Source organism: Hirundo rustica, chromosome 4 (genome assembly GCF_015227805.2).
Source record: "Hirundo rustica isolate bHirRus1 chromosome 4, bHirRus1.pri.v3, whole genome shotgun sequence".
Classification (NCBI taxonomy): Eukaryota; Metazoa; Chordata; class Aves; order Passeriformes; family Hirundinidae; genus Hirundo; species Hirundo rustica.
Genome location: NC_053453.1, coordinates 50,136,406 through 50,160,056, shown reverse-complemented (window position 1 = coordinate 50,160,056; position 23,651 = coordinate 50,136,406). Strand labels below are relative to the sequence as shown.

General features: G+C 40.9%; 2 protein-coding genes across 8 annotated transcripts in view; both read left to right on the top strand.

Moving 5' to 3' along the window:
* NR1H4 (nuclear receptor subfamily 1 group H member 4) overlaps positions 1-4,752 on the top strand; it is a 35,899-nt gene extending 31,147 nt beyond the window's left edge. For 2 of the 3 annotated variants that reach the window (XM_058420333.1, XM_058420332.1), the window contains 2 exons: positions 3,033-3,146; positions 4,200-4,438. In XM_058420333.1, the coding sequence (XP_058276316.1) occupies positions 3,033-3,146; positions 4,200-4,438 (353 nt within the window). Of the gene's footprint in view, positions 1-3,032; positions 3,147-4,199 lie in introns of all 3 variants that reach the window. The other variant, XM_040062520.1, reaches the window with a different exon arrangement.
* Positions 4,753-5,768: 1,016 nt separating this feature from the next.
* Positions 5,769-22,987, top strand: GAS2L3 (growth arrest specific 2 like 3). Of its 5 annotated transcripts, none has more exons than XM_040063248.2 (12): positions 5,769-5,815; positions 8,679-8,803; positions 9,560-9,675; positions 10,586-10,724; positions 11,012-11,058; positions 12,011-12,179; positions 12,571-12,689; positions 13,388-13,529; positions 16,062-16,125; positions 16,798-16,936; positions 17,722-17,829; positions 18,527-22,987. In XM_040063248.2, the coding sequence occupies exons 4-12, from the start codon at positions 10,703-10,705 to the stop codon at positions 19,901-19,903; spliced, it is 2,187 nt and encodes a 728-aa protein (XP_039919182.1). In that variant the 5' UTR covers positions 5,769-5,815; positions 8,679-8,803; positions 9,560-9,675; positions 10,586-10,702; the 3' UTR covers positions 19,904-22,987. The 5 variants fall into 5 exon arrangements, with proteins under 5 accessions (XP_039919182.1, XP_039919185.1, XP_039919186.1 ...); XM_040063251.2 differs by having other exon boundaries at positions 8,662-8,803; XM_040063250.2 differs by lacking the exon at positions 5,769-5,815 and adding an exon at positions 8,018-8,112.
* Positions 22,988-23,651: the final 664 nt, after the last annotated feature.

Here is a 23,651-nt window from a genome sequence, read left to right as displayed (position 1 = left end):
CCATGAAACAAGGTTTTTGAAAGATTTTTGAAAAAGATAGAAAGGAGACACTGTTAGCAGTGACCAGGAAACTCTGCCTGCCTGACAGCACTGTGCAGGGCTCTCATCTGGTCTAAATATAGAGGGTTAGGCAGAACTAATTTTTTGTTCTTAATGAGGCCAGAAATAAAATTTCAACTATTTGGGGTGGTGTGGTTTTTTTTTTTTTTTTTTTTTTTTTTTTTTTTTTTTTTTTTTTTTTTACTTTTGAGCTATAATTTGTAGTAGTGACATTGAGAAAATCATGTAATTAATTTCTTCTCTAGTCTTTCCAGTTACAAGCACCAAATCACCTTTAATTCTTGTTCTGATAATCTGAAGTGGCAACATCACACACAGTAGCTAGGAAAAATTTAAAAAAAAAAAGAAAAGAAGTATAAACATCTGTTTCTTATGTTGCCTTTTTTTTTTTTTTTTTTTTCCCCTTGCTGGTACTTATTAAATCCTAACCAAAGCGTTTGCAGTCACATTAGAAAACAGCCCCCTCTTGTGACTGAAAAGCAATTTGTGTAACGTGCACACAGGAAGATGAAGTAATAGCAGAGAAACTACAAAATAGGTGGAATGACAGCAAAACTACTAAGTGAAAAGATTCCACTATCCTAGTTCAAAAATTGCTTATTTTTCACGGATTTTTTTCATAATTGTCTTGTGACATATATCAGTTTAAAAATGTTGAAGTTCTGTTCTCCTTAGGAAAAGTGGTGAATCAGGTGCATTGTTCAAACATCCCTTTCATACTCCCTTTCATCTCTATGATTTTATTTCTCTGTTTGCAGTGCACTAATGAAGAGTTATCTGCAGCAATTTCATTTGCTTTCACATCTATACTCATTTTTTGCTTCACCCTTCCATACTTTTAGTTTATAAGCTTTCTGGACAGGGATTGTTTCCCTACACGCTTAGGCGTTGTTTGAGCCTGAATTAGTCTTTCCACATCCTGTTTGCCAGCACCATCTTCATCCTACTTCTGCTATGCAGGCAACAGGATCTGAGGAGTTTGGGGTCACCAAAAGCAATGAATTAATCCAGCTGGAAGTTAACCTGACCCTTGAAAGAAAAAAGGGAAAACTTCAAATGATGAATATGAGAAACAAATGATGGTAGTTTTAGTCACAGCCCACTTCCTACCATTTCTTGTTTCCTGTCAAGATGATTGTACCCAGTGGCATGATGCCTTGCACAGAGACTTCTAAAAATATCGTTTGCCTTGGATCTTTCTCATGTTGTTGTTGAGCTAATCATTTCCATGAAAGGAATTAATTTGCTCTGCTTTAAGGCTCAGCTTTTTACTTCTTTTTTTTTTTTTTTTTTTTCCCCTACATTCATGCGAACTTTAAGATTTTGTTGTGCCATATATATGTGCTACTTACATATTACAGGGAACCCTGGCATTTAAAACCACCCTAGAGAGACAGATGGTCTGCCCAAAAGTTTGCAATAAAAAGTATTCAAAATTTTAAGTAGTTAACACTGATGACTAACAGCATAAGCCTTGCAGCACATTAGATGCTATGACTGTAGCTGGCTCTGTAAGAAGATCCAGCTGTGTTACTAACTTCTATAGGACAAGCTGACCTGCATCATATATATCCCCTTAACTGACTTAGACTCAGTAGTATTGAACTCATTAAAGAAATAAGATTTGTGGTTTGTAATCTGAAGTGAACATAGGTTGCTCATGTCATGTATTTAAACACATGACTCAGCCATAAAATAAACCACACCCTGCAAGACCATTCTTTCACTGTTGGGACACATAACTATTCCACCGCTTGAAGTAAATTCACTATCACAGCAACATGTGACTGTTTCATAGCTGAGTCAAGTGACTTCATGTTTCCTTCCTTTGAGTTCCACCTGCTGAGTTTCAGTTTGAATTTCGCATACTGCAGGCACTCCAAACCTCACTAGTCCTGGAATTCAGCTTCGTGTTGCACACAACACTCAAACCCGCATTATTTCATGTGGTTCCCAAAGCAAGTTATAAAGACTTCTCCTAGAAGAGCTCAAAATTGAGATTAAATCTGCTAGAGATCCTATGGCCCTCATCTGTGGGAACCAAGGAGGTTTCCATCCATTCAGCCAAGGAAGGCCAAAAGGCTCTTTCTGTAGAACCATTGGTTTGGTTGTCTACATTGCTTCAGAGTTGTAAGCAGCTGCTGTCAATAGCTTAGTGTCTGCTCTGAGTGACTCATAGATCTTTTAAAAAAGTCACAGGACTTCTCTTTTACACCAATGAGCAGGATAGAGTACATCTGTAATTTAAGGGTAACTAAGAACACTGTGACCTGATGGCAAAGTCAGCAAGAAGTCCCATTGGCCTGCCTTAGTTTGGAAACCCCAAAGGCTTCTGCTGATGGTGAGAGAATCACATGATCCCATTCTTAAATAGGCTGGGATTTTAGCTATTTTTTGCTCTGTATTTTATAACACATTATTTTATGCTTTAAGGTAGTAGTAGTTGCAGGCAAGCAGGTAATCCTAGACCTAATGAAAGTCTCAGGCCACATAAAAGGAGTAATTAAGTGTCTTTATGGAGACAACTGAAGCGCCTGCATAAGGCAGCTATCTGTAGAGTTGGGCTGGAATTAAACCATACACCCTGAGATGTTTCCATATAACTAATGCAGAGACAGGGAACACAGGGTCTGCTTTGCAAAGAGGATTATCAGCAGACAATGAGGAAACCATGCATGAGACTTGTCCGGAAGAGCCAGATGGAAAAAACCTGCAGAGTAAAATGAATTGTTTGAAAGAAAAACTTTGAAACCATGCAAAATTAAATTTCCAGTGCTTGTCTGTGTCTAGTTGGCTCTGGAAAACAAGGATGTACTTGTATTTTTGTGTCTAATTGTCTTGCATTATGATTTCTGTAGTAGATTTCTCCCACCAAGACAGTCAACATGAAATATGAAATAATTGCTGTGTAGCAATAAACCAGAGTGCTTCAATAATTAAGACATTCTGTAACTATTTTTTCTCTCTCACAGGTATCTCAGATGAATTCATAACTCCCATGTTTAATTTTTATAAAAGTATTGGAGAGCTGAAGATGACACAGGAAGAATATGCACTGCTCACAGCCATAGTTATCCTGTCTCCAGGTAACTTCTCATCCAGAATTAAATATTAGTGGTTCTGGAAAGAAAGCATGAGGAGCATGACATGAGATTTGTAAAAACTTACATTCTACATGGAGCGAGTGTGCATGATCATTCTGTATATTCAGTTGTTAAGCCAGACAACAAGCACATAAATACAAACTCCAAATGTCCTGCTTTACCACTTGGTTTTGAATACAAGGAAAAAACTGCTTAAATAACATGCTTTAAAAAATTATGGGTATCTCTTCAATGCTTAGCAAAACAGGCTTCTTTCTTCAGAAAATCCCAGATGTGGCTACATGCAGATCACTACTGACCACTGTGGAATGCCACATATTTTAGAGGGAAATTGGGAAACCCTATAACTTAGAATAGAGTATGGCAATGAAGATCTTCAGACTTTATTGGGAGGTTTCCAAATCAGGTTTCCTGAAAGATGGTAAGGTGTAGCACTTCTATCACTCTTTGAGTCAGCGTGTCTCAGGAAATTTTTTTACCCCAAAAATCCCATCTCTTTTCCTCCCAATCCAAGTACCCTCACACATGTTTCTATATGAACAAAATAAAAAGACAAGTATTTTCTAAAAAAGAAATTTAATCTGAGAATGAAGATGTTTGAATTTCACCTTGGTGACTTACTTGTACACTCTTCTCTACTGGCTAAATTCCCCCCAGGAGTACTATACCTCCAAGAACTTAGGGTGTTGCTCAATTTCTGCAATGCATTGCAAGGTGTACTCTGGTACAGAACCACATGGAGAGATGATGACAGAACTCCAGTAAAACGTTGCAGAGTTAAAAAACTTTGGTTTTTGAGAAAGTTAAAAGTTTTCCCTATGCAGAAGTGGAAGCTTACATAAAAACCCTGAAGCAAAAATACAACATTAAACATTTTTATTTCATATTAATTTGAAAATAAATATTCTTTGTAGGTATGAACATGAGTGGCCAGTGTAAATATTTGAATATTTTTATATTAACTTAGTATAAATAATTGCAATGTATCAGAGCATGTATTTGCTAATCACTTCTTTTCTCTAAAACCATCATCAGATCGACAATACATAAAGGACAGAGATTCTGTGGAAAGGCTTCAAGAACCACTGCTGGATATTCTACACAAAGTCTGCAAACTTCACCACCCAGATAACCCTCAACACTTTGCATGTCTTCTGGGTCGTCTCACAGAATTACGGACATTTAACCATCATCATGCAGAGATGCTGATGTCGTGGAGAGTGAATGACCACAAATTCACACCTCTTCTCTGTGAGATTTGGGATGTACAGTGATGGATTCTTTTTAAAAATTATTATTATTATTTTAAGAGAAATATCTTTTACAGGACCACATAGCACTTATTTTCACAGAAAAGTAGCCCACAATGCATTATATTTTCTTTACTGCATTTTTATAGAAACATGCAATGGATTCATAAAAGTCGTTTTGTTCATTATGCACAGAATATTGTATAGCTCTCAGATCCTCAACGTGAATATAACTTTTTCTGTATTTATACCCTCTGATCAGAAAGAGCCCACCAGCTCTTCAGAGGAATCCAATTAATTCCTGCTGCAATTAAGCTCATTGCAGTTACTGTTTCTCTGTAAAGAAATGAGGAAATGCAAGTTTTCATTAACAATTTTTCATTTCAGTTTTTTGTTTGTTTGTTTTTGTTGTTTGTTTGGGTTGTTGTTGTTGTTGTTTTTTACCTCTGTCAAAGAATATATTCCAGATACTTACAGTAATAAAGCAGCCAAAATGGTTAATGTCATAGTCATTTGCTGTTCAAGTCTGAAATGTGTTCTTGTAAGGTGTGCAAGATGTTATTTCTTCACAAAATGAAAAATTATGTAATGGAAAAAACCACATACACACAAAACCTCTTTTCATGATATAACAAGTAACTTCAATTGCATTATTATTTCGAAGTAAAAATTACAGAGTATCTTTACTTTGTGAAAGTGTGTCACAGGTTATTTTGCTTGAGGACTTTAGTTACTGGTGCTTAATAGCTCTCGAAAATACCACCATCGGCACCCCTGGGACAGGTAAGCGTGTCTGGATGCTGTGCGCGGAGGTGCGGATGCCGCCGTGGGCTGCAGGCAGGGTGTGGGGGGACTCTTCGTGCTGGGGTCCGCTCCCAGCGACGCGAGCCCAGGCGGCGGGGACAGCGCTGTGCCGAGAGCTCCGGGCAGGAAGACCGGCTCCCCTTCGGCTCCCAGCGCCCGGGGGTGCAGGCGGGCGCTGTCCCGGCCCGGGGGGGTGTCCCGGCCCGGGGGGGGGGTGGCCCGGCCCGGGGGGGGTGTCCCGGCCCGGGGGCGCTGTCCCGGCCCGGGGGCTCTGTCCCGGCCCGGGGGGCGTGTCCCGGCCCGGGGGCGCTGTCCCGGCCCGGGGGCGCTGTCCCGGCCCGGGGGGGTGTCCCGGCCCGGGGGGGGTGTCCCGGCCCGGGGGGGGTGTCCCGGCCCGGGGGGGGTGTCCCGGCCCGGGGGCGCTGTCCCGGCCGCTGCCGCTGTCCCGGGAGCGGGGCGCGGCGGCGGCTCGGGGCCAGGTGCGGCGGCAGGGCCCCGCCCCCGGCGCCGATTGGCGCTTTCGAAAGGAGCGGCCGGCGCGGTGGCGCTTGGTGCGCGGCCGGGACACGGCGCGGCGCGGCACGGCGCGGCAGGGCGGTGAGTGTGACAGTAGCCCGCACCGGGGGCGTGGGGGGTGGTAGCGGCCCGGCCCGCGGGGGAGGTGCGGGACGGCTGAGGGGCAGCGGGCCCGGGCTCGGCAGCGGGCGGGGAGCGGGGCGCTGCGGCGGGCGCGCAGCTCCGGAGCGGCGGCGCTCGGGGGGTCCCGCCTGTCTGCAGGGGCGGCGCTGGGAACGTGCTGGGGGTCCCGCGCGTCGGGCAGCCCCGGCAGAGCCCGGTGTTGGGCGGTCACTGGGATCGGCCCGGGCACCCGTCCGGCGGCCGCAGTTCTATCCAGACTCTGTCACGGATGTCGGAAGGGAAGTGCCTCGAAACTTACCCTGGGGAAGGGAGAGGGGAGAGTTTTTGCATAACAGCCTTCAAACCAGTCTCTCCTGTGCCCTACGCAGGCGTTTGAGGATGCAGTGCTGTTTCTGTAGGAAATTTGCCCCAGTGCTCTTGGCTAAAACACTCATTCATATTGCTTAATAAGTGGAAAAGCGTCTGGCTCCTTTCTCTGCCCAAAAGCTGGCCGTGTTCCAAGGATGCTGTCTGTCACCTTTGGCATAGTATCAGATCAAGACATGGGAAAAAGTACCTGTATTCCTTTAGGAGCTATAAGGCCTAGCTGGCCTATGCATTTGGAATTGTACTGGGTAGATCTTTCAGAATAAGACTTGATTTTATATTTAAGTCATAATAAACTACTCTTGACTGTGGCCAGCCAGCAGCCTGCTAAATGGGCACTGAAAAATGCTCCCCTCCATGTTGCTTTGCTGGAAGAAGTGTGGGTTAGAAAAGGGAGGGGGAGAAGAACTTGCCTGTGTATGTGAGGGAGCAGCTGGGGCAGTGTGTCTGGTGTTAACCAGGCTCTGCCCAAACTGGATGCTCCTGTGGGAAAGCAGCCGTCTGCGTGTCTCCTGCGGAGATGCCAGCTGTGGAGACGAAGTGCTCCTCCTTGATTTCAAGTGGGTTTCTCTGCCCTGACAGGTGTACCCAGGGCTTTTGTTGCCATTTCGTAGGGGAGAGTGTGCTCCCTGCCTCTGCCTTTGTGCGCTTCATGGGGAGGTGTGGAAAGGCAGTCTCTGAGGAGAGCAGTCAGCGTGCCTTAATGTGTGGAGATGGTTGCCCATCACCTCGGACTGACTAGTCTGGTTCTTTCTCTTTCCTGCCTCTGAGGCCTCCCCAGGGAAGAAGAGCTCCTGCTGACTCAGTAATGCAATGAGAAGGCTCTGTAATTGCTGTAGCAATGGAGGGAGTAGCGCTCCTTTCAGTGGATGTCTCTTGTGCCTACCCCTTCTGCGTGTTAATAGATGTGTCTGTAAAAAAATCTTGACTATCCTGTAGTAGGTTTCAACAGATACCGATGTGACAGCATCTTTCATTTTAGTGGATTTATAAACATGGGTCTCAGTAGGTACTGTCAAGACTAATCCAGTTGCTCTGGGTTAGACTGTTGTGACTGCCTTTGAGTGTTGATGGAATAGAAGATAATGTTATATATATCTTAAATATAGGGCAAAGATGCAAAAGTGTTTCTACCCAAGTTTTTTTCTAAATGAGCCTGTTGACAGAAGGCATTTTAATGAGCCTGTGAATCCCTTTAGGTTCCACTTAAGCTAGGCCAATGGCTGCTTCATCAATGTAGGGTTGTGGATTTTGTTTGCTTGTTTATATGTAAACTGTTCAGTCAAGTAAAATGGGATTTGGACTTGGTTCATCTTGTGTGTCAGAAAGGGTTGTAATTAGTGTAGTGTGTCTTGCTGGTTGGGCCCCAGTGAGTGATTTATAAATACTGATACAACTGATCCTAAGCAGGCTATCTCATGTAGCATCTAAGAGCATGTGTTAACACTCTGAAATATTTGTGTAAAGTGCTTTAGTATTTGCTGACTCTGCTGTTTCTCAGAGTGTCTGGGGGCAAAGTGCTGGGCACCTCTGTGGAGAGCAGAGGCAAACTATAGTCTTGCAAGTCTGCGTGGGTCATGTCCAGGGTGTGTCTGCACCCCCTTTCCTGAGGAATGTCTGTCCCTATGCCATGTGTCAATAGATAGGGATGTTTTTCTCACCTCTAGTACTCGGTGTTGATCCATAGCTCTAGTCCTTCACTGGAGGTTTGGCACTCAACCAGCTGAAGGTAATTCTTGCCTCCCCTGATATATCATTTGGGGCTGACCACCTGTCTCCTAGTAAACCAGTGTCTCTGTATTGATCCAGCTGTAAGGTGTGGCTAGGTGACAGCTCCTCTCCTTCCATCCCACAGAGCCACTGGCAGCAGAAGTACCAGCAGAAATGAGGTGTTTCCTGAAAGTGGGGTTGATGGGGTGGGACTTCTATGCTTACTGAGCTTGGAACTGGACTGGCTGCCCCCTGGTTGGGAAATGCTCATAAGTTTCTGGTGTTCTCCTTGTTTTAAGGGGTGAAGCAGGGAGGGGGAAGTGGGGAAGAAAAAACGCCAGAAAGAGGAAGGGGAAGAATTATTAAAAGCATTGTTTCTATTGTGATGGGCTTATTCAATCTTTTGTCCCAAGGGACCTTGAGGGTCTGCCTGGAAATTATAATGGCATGGCCTGAAACTGTGCGGGTGATGTGTTACAGTGTACTTTTATTCTGATGTCCTTTTTTTCACAAACTTCAGTCTGAACACCAAATGCCTGTTGAATGAGAGTTGATAAAACTGGCATGTGTAGAAGCTGATGCAAGTCCTATCTGGAGCTGCCAAAATTCAGTATCAGATACTTACTTCATTATGTACAGCTTTTTGATGCAGGGAACCCAACTGGTTTTAGAAGAAGTCAGATTTGGTTATGACTCTGCCTAATACTGCAGTATTCCTCTCACCACAGCACTTGCACATTTGCAGGCTGACTACTGGAAGGTGGCAGATCTGAGTCTTCTCCTCCTGTGCCTCTCGCAGTAAGTGACAAGGCTACGTTAATCTGTATTCCCTGCAATCTCCGAGCTGAACCGTTTGGCATCTGAAAATGGGTAAGAGCGCTGTATTACTTTTTCAACTCAAAGTTCATGTGCTGTAGCTCACATCATCAGAGAAGGTTTTTGTTAAATGTTTTTCAAATGCCCTGATAATAAGTGAAGCCTTTTGACTTTCTAGGGAGATCTGACTTGGGAGATCTGACATATGGGCTTACAAAATAACTCGTTTTAGAAGAGCAGGCCCTTGAAATTCGAGTGCCACAATTTTCCTCAATCTCCTCTTTGTTTTTTTGGTTTTTTCTTTCATTTTTTTCCTTTTTTTTTTTTTTTGTTTTTTTTCTGGGCCAAGACTAGTTTCTGCTAGGCATGCCAGAAAACTGCAGATGCTGAGCATTCCTGTGATAGCTGCAGTGTGAATATTTTGCTTTGTTCATGTTTTGAGTGCTCCCTGTGAATTAGGCTGTCTTTTGTTTTTCCTTGGCAGTTAATATGCTAGAGCTCTTGTTAGCCTATATGGAACTCCTTATTTTAATGAGACCAACTTCTCTACTGACTGTTCTGCTGTTGTTTTATTTATTTTTTTTAATCAATGAAGCCTCTTATTGAGCTTCTCTTAGGACAATAGCTTTCTTATGCCAAAGGAAAACATATTCCCCCGGACAAAGCTGTGGGAAGCATGACATGCTCATTAGTAATGCTTGGTATATACCCTTCCCTTCCCTTGTTCATTCATAGAAGGAAAAATGACATCAAGGAGAGGATCTCTCTCTCTCTCTCTTTTTTTTTTTTTTTTTTTTCTCCCTTCCCTAGAAATAAAAGGAAGGGGAAAGATGTCTCTAATAAGGTCTGAGAAGTGCTAGCAGTCCTGGTACAAGGAATTGTCTTCACCTGAAACCAAACTAGTTGCTCATTTGCCACTGGTAGAGGTAAGTTATTTGAAATCCCTGATACATGTGGTCCCATGAAGTCTGTGAGGTTTAAGGCAGTGGGAAGGAACAAGGGGGAGAAAATGATACCATGCTGCTTTCTATGTAGGATTAAAGGGAGCAAATTTTTACAAGAATTGTGTTTTCTGTGATGAGATAGTCAGCCTTTTGTCATAGGAAGGCCAGGTTTTGCAGAAGAGAAGAAGATGCCATCTACATACAAAATCTAAATATCTGGTTCAGGAGAGGAAAATTACTTACTTTTAAATGAAAACAGAGGAGTTAAAAGTGTCTGATAATGTCTGCAATCTAGTTTTCAGTTTAATCAGTAAGATGAAATATTATTGCAGCTATTAAGTAACAGAGCAAGTAAATAGTTTTTAACAGGTTTCAAGACACAGATAGGAACTTTTTGACATTGTGAAATACCACTGAAAATTATTATGGAGAAATACCTTCTGTACACAGGCATGCAGCTAACCTGGTGCACATCTTTAGACCTGGAGCCTCCAGAGAAAGTCTTACTAATCCTTAGCCCAGTGTTGAGCTTGTGCTGGATTTTCCCACGGTTGAAAGCATTTCTGGAAAATAGAGTGTTAGCTTCAGGAGAGAAAGCATTGACTGGATTGTCTCCAAAGTTTCCTTAATGTTTGTTTTGCCAGGGATTTGTACTAGTAACTATATTACTGCAGTAGTTTGCAACATTCTGTTGAAAACTTAGTGCATGCATGCTGCCTGCAAAGTCACGATCCCAAGAGAGATTTATAAAAACATTGATTTCTCTCGTGTCTGTGCTAGAACTTGATGATCCTTAAGGTCCCTTCCAACCCACACCATTCTATGATTCTCTAAGAGAAAATCTTATTTGCCGAAATTACTTCTTTGCTTTAAGGTTTTCATGGTCTTCCAGGTATTTACGTGAACTCAGGATGCATAAATCTGTCTGCGCACATGTACAAGATACGCTCGTGATAACTTGGAGGGAAAAATCGTGTCAACACTGTTAAATCCAAGAATGGTTTGAAGAATGTGTATTACTCTTTGGCAAAGTATGTCATACAGCTCCTAAAAATCTTGCCAGCTTTGGAACATTGTTTATGCATACAAAGTTAGTTGCTATTTTTGCTGTAATAACTGCACTTTTATCTGAGGGCAGAGAACTGAAGTTGCCTGAATACCAGATCAAAACCTTAGCTACTAAGATATTTCCCTCTTTCCCCTTCCCTTCCTGGTAGACTAATTCTTATTTTCCCAAAACAGCACTGATGGGTTTTTCTCAGGATTTTCATGAAAGCAAGAGAAACTGTATTAAAAATCTCTTATTTTTTTTCCCCAGGAGGAGAAACTAATGTAAAGCAGCTGACCATGCAGAATGCAATCCAGGTAAATGCCTCCTGAAGCATTTAAATCCTGTATACATGTGTAATACTTTTTTCTTTTTAATACAAAATTCTACCCTGAAGCAGATCAAATACTAGATTCCCCAGTTACCCCTGATTTTTAAAAAAAGTAGGTATTTTCCCTTTTTACTAGGAGCAGGGTGACAAGGACAACCCACTGTTATTATCGGATAGGTGACCTGTTCACTTCTTAGTGCTGTTAGCTAAGAAGGTTTTGAAGTCAAAGCCTGAGATTATTGAAAAATTTCCATAATGATGAAGAAGTGTTTTTTAAAAAAGCTTGTATTCTAGTTAATCACTTAAGTATAAATGAATAAATGTATTTGATATACACACTGAACTGAAGGAAAGCAGTTGAAAATACCAGAAGGATTCTGTCTTTGGAAATTTATCTTCACAAAATTTCAGTGTGGTCCTTTTCTTGAAATGTTAGTTACCTCTAATTTAGAAAATATACAGTCCTGAAGAGAAATGCTAAGTATTTGTGTTCAACAAATGTGTTATGTTCTTGCATGGGAACATTTCCTCTTTTAATGTTATAATTTTTAATGATTTGAGCACAAAATGCCTCTGAAATGTTTGATCAAGAAATTAATAGTCTATAGTAAATTATATTATAATTTTCAGATTTCATGACTTAAAATGTGCTGAGTTAAACCTGAAACATTTAATGCATGTTCTCTTTATTCAGGAAAATATGTAAATTTAAATCCAAAGGAGTCAAGAGAATTAATGCAGTGGTATATTGATGCAGAAGTTACTAACAAGAGCAGAACCATTTGAGTGCTGCGTTGGTTTGCTATATCTGTTGAAAAGGAAGTGAATACTTACTCTTGGAATAATAATTCTTCATTCTAATTCATAACCACAACTTTTTGTCACCTGACTGCAAAGACTAGAGCTTCCTGTCTTCAGCTTACTGAAATCTTCTGCAGGTGTGGTTTGGGGATGAGCTTCCCCTGAGTCCTCGAAGTCCTCTGACTCCAAGACACGGGCCGGGTTTGGCAGATGTGTGCGTGTATGACCAATGGATATCTGTGCGGCATGAAGCCACTTTGGTGCCTATGCAAGAGGATCTCTCAATCTGGCTGTCTGGCTTGCTGGGTGAGCTTAAAAAAAAAATCACTCTAATGAATTTCAAAGCACTTCCAATATTCTAGTCAGCACTGATGTGTAGTATCTGTAGTACTATTAAGATCTCGTATATTTGAGTTTGAATGTCTGGGAGAATTGCATTGAAATGCGTGCTTTGATTTCAGTTTTATTAGCTGCCACCTCTTAAGGGTTGCACAATTAATTAATTCATTCTAATTTATATTTCTGAATCTTGTTAGTCTAAGTAAAATCTAATTAAATATTTTATTTTACTTATATTTCTGTTTCTCGGTCTTTAACGCTGGAATGCTGTTGGAGTTGCCTCTAACCTCTTGCCTTCGTATGAAACTTCTTTACCTTCTGTGGAGTAACTCTAATATTGAGCTTCTTTTTCTTAAAGGAATGGAAATCAAAGCAGAGCAACTGCTAGAAGAACTTGATAATGGGGTACTACTTTGCCAATTGATTGGTGTTCTTCAAAACACAGTTAAAAAATGTTGTAGCACAAATAACTTAAGGGTGAGTTGTATAATGATTTTTAAAATACATAATTCAAGTCCTAAATTTTAAGTAGTAGTTACAGGGAAAGCAGGTGAGTGAGGCTTCCCAAAGACATGTTTTGTATGCTGTGTATCCAGAGACTGATTAACAACAAAGTGGCTGTATAGATGGATAAACTTACGTAACAAATTACTTGTTTTGTTAATTGCATCCTAAGGTCCTTACTGGTTATTTAGTTTGGTTTCAGTAGAAGTCTTGCCAGAGGAACATCTAGTCCAAGTTTGTTCCCCCGACATCAGTGTGGGTTGTTAATTAGCTATCCATTGGGACTTGGTAGTATGCCTTATGCCAGAAAGTGGTAGCTGAACTCACGTGTGCAGGTCAGCCATAAAAGTATCCAAACCTGGAGATGGGCTTCAGTGTTTTTACTGAGAAGCAATGCTTAGTTGAAATGGGAATCTCAAGCAAGTCTGTTACTTTGGAGTATAAAGGCTGCAGAACTAAGGACTCTTGTTGACTACTCACAATGATAAGGCAGAATGCCTTCTATATTAGTGTAGCTTTTTTCATAGGATGCATAGTGAGGTGAACATAAAATAGTTACAACTGTTTCTGTACTCTGAGTTTAGGGTGTATTTTGCTTTGCAAATAATGCTTTGAAATCTGTTGACAATGTTGATGTGCACAATGTACTTTTTGTTTTCTTCCCTTGCTAGAATTTTCCAATGAGAAAAGTTCCATGTAAGAAGGATGCTCCATCAGGATCTTTCTTTGCCAGAGATAATACAGCCAACTTTCTTAACTGGTGTAGAGCCATTGGAGTTGATGAGACATACCTCTTTGAATCTGAAGGTTTAGGTAACTCATTCTTTTTGTAAGATTTGCTTTGATCTTTGTGTGAATAACTACCTGGTCAGGGAGAGGCCTTGTTATAGACTTTTGAACTTTTTCTCTTGATCCTGCATGTCTTGTGCAAGCTTTTATTTATTTTAAGACAGAGTCCAAGTAAAAGCCTTGAAAAATCAGTTCAATGACTAATATAACTTGCATAATGTTTTTCCAAACTTTTGAAAGTTACTGTGTGGGATGAAGTGGGGATTGAGAGCTGTGCAACAAAATATCATGTTTTTCTTCAGTAAAAAGAGCCACTGAGAAACAGAGAGGAAAATGGTGGTTTCACTTTCTGTGTGTGGGAAGACCACAGGGCCATGGAGTCAACTCACAATAAGATCTTTTACTTGGTATTAGAGCTCATTCTTGTAAAAATGCCTCAGAATAATACATTCATGGTGTTTAAATTGTTTAAATTTGTTTATTTGGTTATTCAGACACCATCAGGGCGTTGTCTGAAATGGAAACAGCCTGTTGGCAATTAACGTTTACTTCAGGACACACTTAACATGACTCTAAACCATTTGTATTTCCCCATTTAATAAGATAGTTATAAAAATAAATATTACCAACTATGAGTATGCCTGCCCCAGTGCACAACTAGTGCTGTATAGCATCTTCTAAATTGATATGATGGAAGAAAATTTTTTTGACTGCTAGTTAGGAGGATTGTACTTCCATCACATAATAAATAAGGAAATCCTCTTCTACCAGGTGTTATGTCAGTAAAAATTAATTTATACAAAACTTTCTATGGCAAGCCGAATTATTGTTTCTGTTGTTTGGCTTTTTTTTTTTTTAAATAAGCAAAATATCTGCCTGTCAGCAGCCTAGCAAAAAACTGAGAAGCATCATTGTTTTCAGTAATCATGAATTTGTCATAGTATTTACTATGGATTTTGAAGCCTTTGTGCCATTAGATGTTATTTACCTGCTGGTTGGACTGGGTAAGTCATCTTTTAAAACAGTTGGGAAAACTCCATCATTTGCATCTGTCTCATTTTGATGAACTAGTGAGTGTATCTTTTTTCAGTGCCAGGAAATAGAGATGTAGAACTGAGTTACAAATTTTTTTTTTTTTTTAGTTCCTTGTATGAATTGTATTGCTTAAACATATTAGTTCCTGTAAGTAGACAGGTAACCAGAACCTGTTTAGCTTCCCTGAGACAGTCAGACATGATTTCCTAGTGTTGTGGCTCACTCACAGCAAAGAAGTGTTTTGAAGTCTGTATCTCTTGACACAGGCTTGCTTTGTGTCATAAATATCTTCTGTGAGCCTTTTTGGCAGTTAAAGTCATCAGACTTGCAGCCTCCTAGATGAAACATTCTTTCCACTGATGTTTTCAGACTTTCAAGCCATTCTTCATGAATGAAATAGGGGAAGGATAAGTTGACAATTGTCTTTTTCCCATTAGGTACATACGGCAGCACCTCCTGAAAATTGTAGGTGACTGGGAAGGAAATAAATAAAGAGGCTCCTGTGACAGCAGAAAGGAAGAGTAGGCATCGTGGGGTGCCCTTTGACATCAAGCCAAAACAAATGTCTTGGTCTTTGCTAGGGGTATATTTGGATCTTTCCCTTTTGGATTCAAGCAAATTAAAACACTTCTGTTACAGCTGGAGAATATACACACACACATTCGTCTCAAAAACAGATTAATTGGCCTCTAAAAGTAGCTTTTAGATTATGGCTGTGTCAGCTTTCTATTCTAGATTTACCCTTCATAATCAGATCTTTACAAAGCAGACAGAAACTGGAGTAGATGATGTAAACAAGAAAATCTGACTTCATACTTGGATTATACTCTAGGAAACACATTTAAAGCAAAGGGAGCTTAAATATCAAATTGAACATCAGAAAGATGTTGGATTTCATCTGTAAATATAGAGCTGGAAATATTGAAGTAGTGATAAGAAAAAAAGATCCTTTGCTTGCTGAACTGGTAACAGTCACCCAGATTGTTCTTTCCCAGCCAAGGTTTAAAACCACCCAGGCTGACTGGCTGTGTGGTTGTCAGTCACTTGTCAGCTTGAGTCCTTGCAGTGTATCCTCCTGTGGATGGTAACCTCCAGAGTGCATGTACATAGCTGTGTCTGTAGGCATGAGCACAAACATATGAGTGTATTTTCCTATTTGTAGTTGTTAAGTGCTTTTTGTCTTTAAGACTGATATTGCATTTGGGGGCAGGGAGCAGGAAGCATTCATGTCTCTTTGTTTCCTGTTCTAATCAAGAAGGAAAATCATAAAACATATTTCTCTTAGGAGGAAGAGTGGTTGCAGGAGTGGCAGGATGAGTTTGCAGATTTTACAGAATAGAAAATTAGAGTTAGAAAGCATGTAGTGCTTTATCAGTGATAATGTACCTTGCCTCTGTGTAGGATGATGGGAAATTTATAGTCATGGATACCTCATCTTCCCTGCTCTTGGCTGTATCTAATTGCTTAGGCCTCCTGCAATAAATATGAACTATAACTCCTCTTTATTTTCTTCCCTTTTAGTTTTGCACAAGGATCCAAGACAAGTGTATCTTTGTCTGCTGGAAATTGGGCGCATTGTATCTGGGTATGTGATCCACACATGCTTGTAACAAGAAATTGAAGGACACATCCTACTAAGTAAAAGCTAAGACAAAGTTAGGACATTATTTGCAGCTGTTAAGTGCAATGCAGTGGTTGTTAGTTCTGTGCAAAAAGTAATGAGTAGCTTTTCTAGGACCATCATACAGTATGAATATTTTTTCAAGTATTAATCAGACTCCTTCCATGGAGAAGTGCTGTTCCATGCTGGTTTCTATAGCTGTGTGTTTAATTTATGTATTCAGCTTATGTGTATCCCTTGGAAGAACTCACTGAGCATTAAATATAATTTTAAGGGTTTAAATTGTTCAGTGTTTCGGAAGGTATCTCTTTCTTATTTAAATGTAGACCTAATTTATTTCTAGTGTGGAGCTGGAAGCTTTAAGATAGTCTATCTAAATTGTTTGTGACCTCAGCTGTGTAGTTTGGTAGTATTTTTATTGCATCCTCTGGTAACACCAAGGCTACCTTAGGAGGGGTTTCTGCTAGAAACTCAGAGATGCTCCTTCTCTTTGGATTCTCAAGGCAATTACTCCTCTGACTGATTCAGATGTCCCTGTCTGTCAAGCCACTTACAATTTTGCAAGTTTATCATCATCAGTTTCTTTTTGTTTTCTTTAGTAAATTAGTAATTAAACACTCTGCTTTGGTATTTGAGGTATGGAGTTGAACCTCCTGTACTTGTAAAACTAGAGAAGGAAATTGAGCTAGAAGAAACCCTGCTGATGACCTCTGGGCCACCATCACCTCTTAGCACACCAAAGTCATGTTGTCACCATGGGGAGTTACACGAGGCAGTAAGTGCTACTTGCTTAGTGTGATATGGGCTTTAAATGCAACCTCTTTTATCAGCTTTTTGTGTTTTTTTTTTTTTTTTTTTTTTTGGGGGGGGGGTTGTTCTGTTTTTTTAATGAAAATAAAATGCTGTTCTGTATATTTTGGAGTGCATATAACCTACATTGATTTCCTTTCCCTTCTTCCTTTTTCTTGCTTCTTTGAGTATGAGAAATGTTCTCATTCAATTTTTCTGGTGTGTCAGTAGTCTATGACTGCAATGAATGTTTCTCTTCAATTTGATCTTTTCATAAAACTTCTTCAGAGGTTAAAGTAGGCTTTAATGAAAGTCTATTGAAAGAATATTTTAAATCAAACCTCTGTAGCTGCACCAATTGGAAATGAATATGTGTGCAGAAAAGAAAATTATTTGTACAGCTTGTGAACTGGTCCAGAGGAAATGATGAACAATTTTCCTATTTTGCTTAAAAATTCATTTGTTTTAAAGGTCTCTGTGTTGAAATGTAAAATTTCTGTTTCCTTGGGAATGTCAGCCACCAGATCCTTACTTTCTCTGAAAACTCACTATTTCTTCTTCTTGGCAATAGTCTGACACACTTTGTTGCATTTCTAGATGGCTCTTTGAGGCAGATCTTCTCTAACCCAGCACTAATTTGGGGACTCCCTTTCCCCTTTTTTCAATGGTTTCCTTCTTGTGTCTTCCTTCTTAATAGAAGATTAACTCAATAGATGGTTAAACTCGTGCTTCTGTCAAAATACTAACAAATGCTTTCAATTTAATAACTAGGTAAAACATATAGCAGAAGATCCCCCCTGCAGTTGTTCCCATCGATTTTCAATTGAATACTTATCAGAGGGACGTTACAGGCTGGGAGATAAAATACTCTTCATACGAGTAAGTAGGTTTTTAGAACTCAAATTTATATTTATTCTGGGGAAAGAAGTGCTTTTAAGTGAAATACCTCATTTTTATGGAGTTGTTTTAGAATTAAAGAATTATTTAGGTTGGGACAGCTTGTACTTTAATCCCTTATTCTAAATAGGTGTAATTACTCCATTCTTTAGATCTTTGAACCACAAACATTGATTTTAGAACCGCACTAAGGTAGTGTTTCTCTGTGGTGTCTCTAAAATGTCAGTAATGACCTGCAACATAAATAAGGATAATGCTATAGACTATCCTGAGAACATTGCTTGTTCAAAACCTGGAATCTTGGGGTTTATAATTTGCGGGGTAGTTGAGTATTCACGTCAGCAGTTATAAGAGTTTGTGTTACAAGGACATCCATAATTTAAATTAAACCCATGCCCAGAACCCTGTATACTAAAAAGATTATTACAGAATGGTTAAAATGTCTTCTGTAAAGATGTTTCCATTCTTTCCTGACACAGAATTACTATCTCTGCAGGAGAAGCTACCTAATAAAATAATTGGGAAGCATAAACCTTGTTTATCACTACGTTTTTAAATGTTTCTCTGTAAGAAGGGAAGGGCTATTTTTAATCAATTTCAATTGGTGATAATGTAAGATGAAGAAAAAATAAAACAAGATAAAAATTTCTCTTGTTCTCCCCCTCTTCCCCATTCTCAGATGCTACATGGCAAGCATGTGATGGTACGTGTTGGTGGAGGCTGGGACACTCTTCAAGGTTTTCTGCTCAAATATGATCCGTGCCGAGTGCTTCAGTTTGCAACTCTGGAACAAAAAATCCTGGCATTTCAGAAAGGGGTCACCAGTGACAATGTCCCCAGCTTGTCAGCTAGAAATCAGGAGCCTCCTCTTATGAATCCAATGTCAGCTGTCAATATGTTTCAAAAGCAGCCATCCAAACCTCCTGCTCCTGTTTTAGGTCTTGGGGCCAGTGCCAAGAAAGCTTTATCCAAACGTCCTCAGTCCCCTGCCCTGACATTACCAAGAGTGCCAGTGACCCCATCTTCCACTGCCAAGTCATCAACAGTCAGGTCCAAGTTACAAGGGTCCTCAGCAGCAGGTGTGCAGTCTCCTTTCAAACCATTAGCTGGCACCTCAAAGAAACTGGAGTCTCCTCCATGCAACTCACCAGCTTCTGCTCCTTCACAGCCTGGAAGCAAAAGTTCTTCACGTGCAGGAGTGAGAACAGCTCTTGTTCCATCTGAAACGTTGCGCAAACGTATTCGGTCCCCCGATGCTACCAAGGTGAAGTTTGCCCTGCCTCAGGGCTCACCAGCATCAGCACTCCATCCTGTCCTCTCGCCCTCTAAAAAACAACCATCTCACTTGTCTGGGACAGCTGGAACAACAACTTCAAAACAGGAATGTGTCCCTGCTAAGTGCAAACCTGTATCTGCCACTAAAACCAAAGCAAATTTGGTCACTCCCAGACCTGCTCGGCTGCCAGTTACAAATCTGCGCACTGTTTCCAAGTTTGCGCATTCTCAGCAACTCCTTGCAAAACCTGCTGAAAATGATATTCAGATCTCAGGTGCTGGGTCTCAGCATCCTCAGAAAGCCCCAAAAACAACTTCTCATCTAGCAAGGAACTTGAAAACTGCTTCCAAGCTAAAACTTTCTGCTTCTGCACCTTCCCTTGCAGTTAGCAAAGCATCAAAGTCACCCCCTCCGTCGTTACCTACAAGCAAAAATGTGTCATCAGCTGGCTGGAAGCAGCCAAGTGCCAGTAATCCCCCCCGGGCTGGACCCTCTTTATCCAAACCTGCTGAACGCACACCTTTGTCTGTTGTACGGCTTCCTCAAACTTCAGGCACAGTGGCAGTCACCAAAAAGCCAGCACAGCCTTCCACAAAAGGTCAGCATTCAACCAAAAACTTGCAAACAAGCAAAAGCTTCGCCCCAGCAGCCAAGAAACCGCTCCCAAAGGAGCAGGCACATAACGTAGGAACACTTGGTGTGCCAAAAGTTCCTCTTCTGAAGAGCAGGCAAGATGATCACTATTTTGTTATGACAGGGACTAAAAAGCCCAGAAAGTAAACTATTTTGTTACTTTCTGTGGCAGTCTTTGTTTTGTTCAAAAGGGCCTCTTGTAACCGCTACGCTGAGGGCAAGGAAAAAAGTTAACTAACACTACATTTAAATATTTATGAAATATTAGCAATAACCTGCCTTTTGCTGCCTAACTTACTGTAAGAACTGTGTTTATTTTGCAGTTTAGAAACTTCTATTTGGACATGTTTAGAAGTGAGCTTACTTGCTGTGTAGCGCTGTGGAATGGCAAATATCCTTGATGTGCTGCAGAAAAGTATGGGAGAGGAAAGGAGAATTAAGGCTGATGCTTTTGCATCAGAACTCTGGTGGTTCTGGCACATCTGCACTGAGGTGTGTGTAACAGAGCTGTGCACAAGCTGTAAAATTTCTAATACCTCAAACAAAAGTGTGGGTTTTGTTCACTGTTAACCCAAAATGCAAATCTGGGTCACATGTTTTGGAAGGAAAAGAAACTTCTAGTCCTGTTTAGATTTGACAGACACTGTTATCAGTGTTCATTGAGCCCCCCCCCCCCCATATGCCTTAAAGTGGATTCAGCTCACTTGGAAGTGGAGCCTGGTTTGCTTTAAATTGCACACCAATAATCATGGCCTTGATTGCTCACTTTCATTGTGCCTTAGCCTCTCAAATTCAGAACAGAACTCTTCAGTGAGCAATACTACCTTTAAAACCCCAGGCAGATAACTGTGTTTGGTCCATGTTCAAATCTGACTAGCTTTCCTAGAAAGCTCTTGCTGCATGGAGAGATGCTCCTGAGTTCCAGAGAAGACACTTTCCCCCTGGGCTAGAGCCGCATACCATCTCCTGCTCCTGGGTTGGAGCCCCAAAATAGCTCCTGCTGCAGCACCACTGAGCTGCAAGTACTGACCTGCTCTAGTAGAGCTTTACTGCTCTGCAGGAGTGGCCTTTCCATGCAAGACAGAATTGTTAAATACTTTTCTCAGTGCTACAAGTTAATTTTTGTGACACCCTAGTCTGCAGTGGCCTTTCTCGTTTCATTTATGTAGACCTCTTTCCTGGCTCTCCTCTATCACTCTCTAGAGGTGAGAAGTAGTTTCCCAAAGGGGAGTATACTCTGCAGTTGCCTTTAAACATCCTAAAGTGCCAGAAAGCTATGCACTGCTTACACCCAGCTCCTGAAGCCTTTCAGTGGGTTAAGCATCTGTGGTGCTCAACACCTTTACCCTTGAGAAGTAAGGTTCATGGTGGACTGAAAACTTCTTTCTTTGGGAGTAGTGCTGCTTGGGTTATTTGGGGATTAATGAACAGTTGTCCCCACAGACACTGAGGAGCTCTGAAGGTCTTTGAAGACACACTGATGATTTCCACAGACCATTACCTCTGCTCTCCATTCCCAGTCTATGGGCAGGAGTGGGTGTCACTGCCATAGAGGCTCCTAGATGGTGGAACAGGGAAGTCTTTTAAAAAGAGAAGTTCCATGGAATATGTAGTTTCTGTTGTTAAGAGGTTTTTAAGAGTGTTTGTTGGTTTGTTTTGGGGTTTTGTTTGTTTGTTTCCCCCCCAGAACTAGAGTAAGCAAGCATCATAAAGTGATTATCATGCAATGTGGCAGAGTCATAGAGCTGCTTTTCTGAGCACCTTGTTAGCTTATTTTATATAATTTATGATTCTATTTATGCATATCTACTGTACAATACTGCTCACAATATGCTGGGAGTAAGCAGTAGATGGCTTAGGAAGAAAATAGATCTGTTTTGATAATGTGGACACAAGTCCCACAAGATCCCAGACAAAGATGTATGTTTGGGGAAGGCCTTGGGCTTGCTCATTTTATATGTACACTGGTCAAAGCTGCTGCTACAATGTTAGGCTGAGTACTGACTATAGTGGATTGCTGTCAGGTTTGATAAATCTGGCACATGGTTACATTTGCTGAAAGCATTTTACAGTAGATGACTTGCTTGTGATTTTTGGGCTTCCAAATGGTGAATTACATGTGATATATCTCATGCAGATTAACAGCTGACTTCTTGGCGTTTTCTTTCTGTAATGGTTCTGGAAGAGATGGAGTTAACTTTCTTCATAGCATCCCACCTGGGGCTGTGTCCTAGATTTAAAATCTAAACCAACGTTGCTAACACACCGATGTTTGGGCTGTTGCTGAACAACCCTTTCCAGGGTCAAGTCTTTCTTTTTCCTGCTCTGCCCCCACAGTGAGTAGGTGAGAGATTGGGAGTGACATGGCTGGAAACTGGCCAGCCTGAACTGGCCAAAGAGCTATTCCATATCATAAAGCATCACCTCAACAACAGAAAGAAGGAAGAGGTAGAGAAAGAAGGGCATGCAGGTTGTGTGGCTTCTAAGGTGGCTCTTTGCCAGCTGGCTGGGCATTAGTCTGTCTGTGGGAGTAGTGAAGGATTGCCTTTACATCTCTGAGTTTATCTCAGCCAGTGAGTTTTGCTTTTGCTGCCCCTCTCTCCTTATTTGCTGGGGGTGGAGGAAAGATAAGGGGAGTGAGCAGCTTCACAGGCACTTGGCTGCTGAGTGGGGTCAACCCATAGCACCTTTTAAACCATTTATAAGGTTTTTAGCATCAATTTAAACACTAAAGCTCTTGGATATCAGTGTAAGGTAACTTCAACATCTACCTTTCTGAACTACAGAGAAAATGAAGCAAATGTCTTCATCTTTATCATATATGAGGTCATATAATAGACTGAAATTTAAAGTTAAAAATGAAATAAAAATGCATGAAGTTACAGTTGAAATATTAATCAGCTAATCTGAAGATGCATGTTGGTAGACTTGGTTTGATTTTATTATAAAAAATAGTGTATTTGAGCGTGATCCAACTTCCGAGAAAATTGTAGTCGCCAACTGCAGAGCCCTGTAACATGAGGTGAGCCAAGAATAAGGTGTAACAAAGTACTTCCTAATGGAAATACATACTATTTTTGCAATGTTTGTTACCAAATAGCAACTCTAATCTTCAGTTTATATTACCTTTTGTGAGGCAAAGATAATTTGGAGGAAGAATCTGACTGAATTCTCCATGTGATATTGATGTCCTCTGTATGAGTACTTATTTAAAATAAACATGCACTGCAACTTTTTATGTGCACACATTTCTTCTCCTGGCTTCTTTTTGCAGGGAGGGAAAGAGAAGGCTCATGTTTTCTCTCTACCACCACATAAATAATAGATTCCATCTCTGGGATAAATAGCTGCGTCTAAACCATTGCTTTGTTTGGATTTCAAGACATTTTTATTCTGACCCTGGTGTCAGTGTGGCTAATTGTATAGAAGGGGTTTCCTACGCTTTTCTAGCTGAGCCTAAGTAGTTTCAGATACACCTCTGAAAGTTGTGTTTGGAGCTCTACTTAGAATATAAAGCACCTGTGTACCAATATTTTCCCTGCTTATGTCTTGTCAACAAACTTAAGACCTATCTCTGTTGCCGTTAATGACAAATTTAATTAGTTTTGTTGAGTGGAGAATTTGGTGTTCTCACTGGACCCACCTAATTAACTTTTTTTCCCTTCCTGTTTGATTTTTTTGAACTCCTTTAATGCCTGCCTTAGCCTACCTGTTCCAAAGTGTCTTCAGTTCCTGCCAGTCCTTCAGTTCTGGTGCTTGTGCCTAATCACATAGACTTACCCTTCCACCTCTGTATGTCTAGTAAGTACACATGCAAGTGGCATCTACCATCCTTGTTCCTACAGGACCAAACTCTGTATAGGTGTTAGTTGCAGCTTTTTTTATTAAGAGATGC

Coding starts and splice junctions, on each gene's coding strand:
- GAS2L3 (XM_040063248.2), top strand. CDS start 10,703: ATGTGTATTACTCTTTGGCAAA. Junction 13,530..16,061: donor CTTTGAATCTGAAGGTTTAG/GTAACTCATTCT, acceptor CTTCCCTTTTAG/TTTTGCACAAGGATCCAAGA. Junction 17,830..18,526: donor ATAAAATACTCTTCATACGA/GTAAGTAGGTTT, acceptor CCCCATTCTCAG/ATGCTACATGGCAAGCATGT.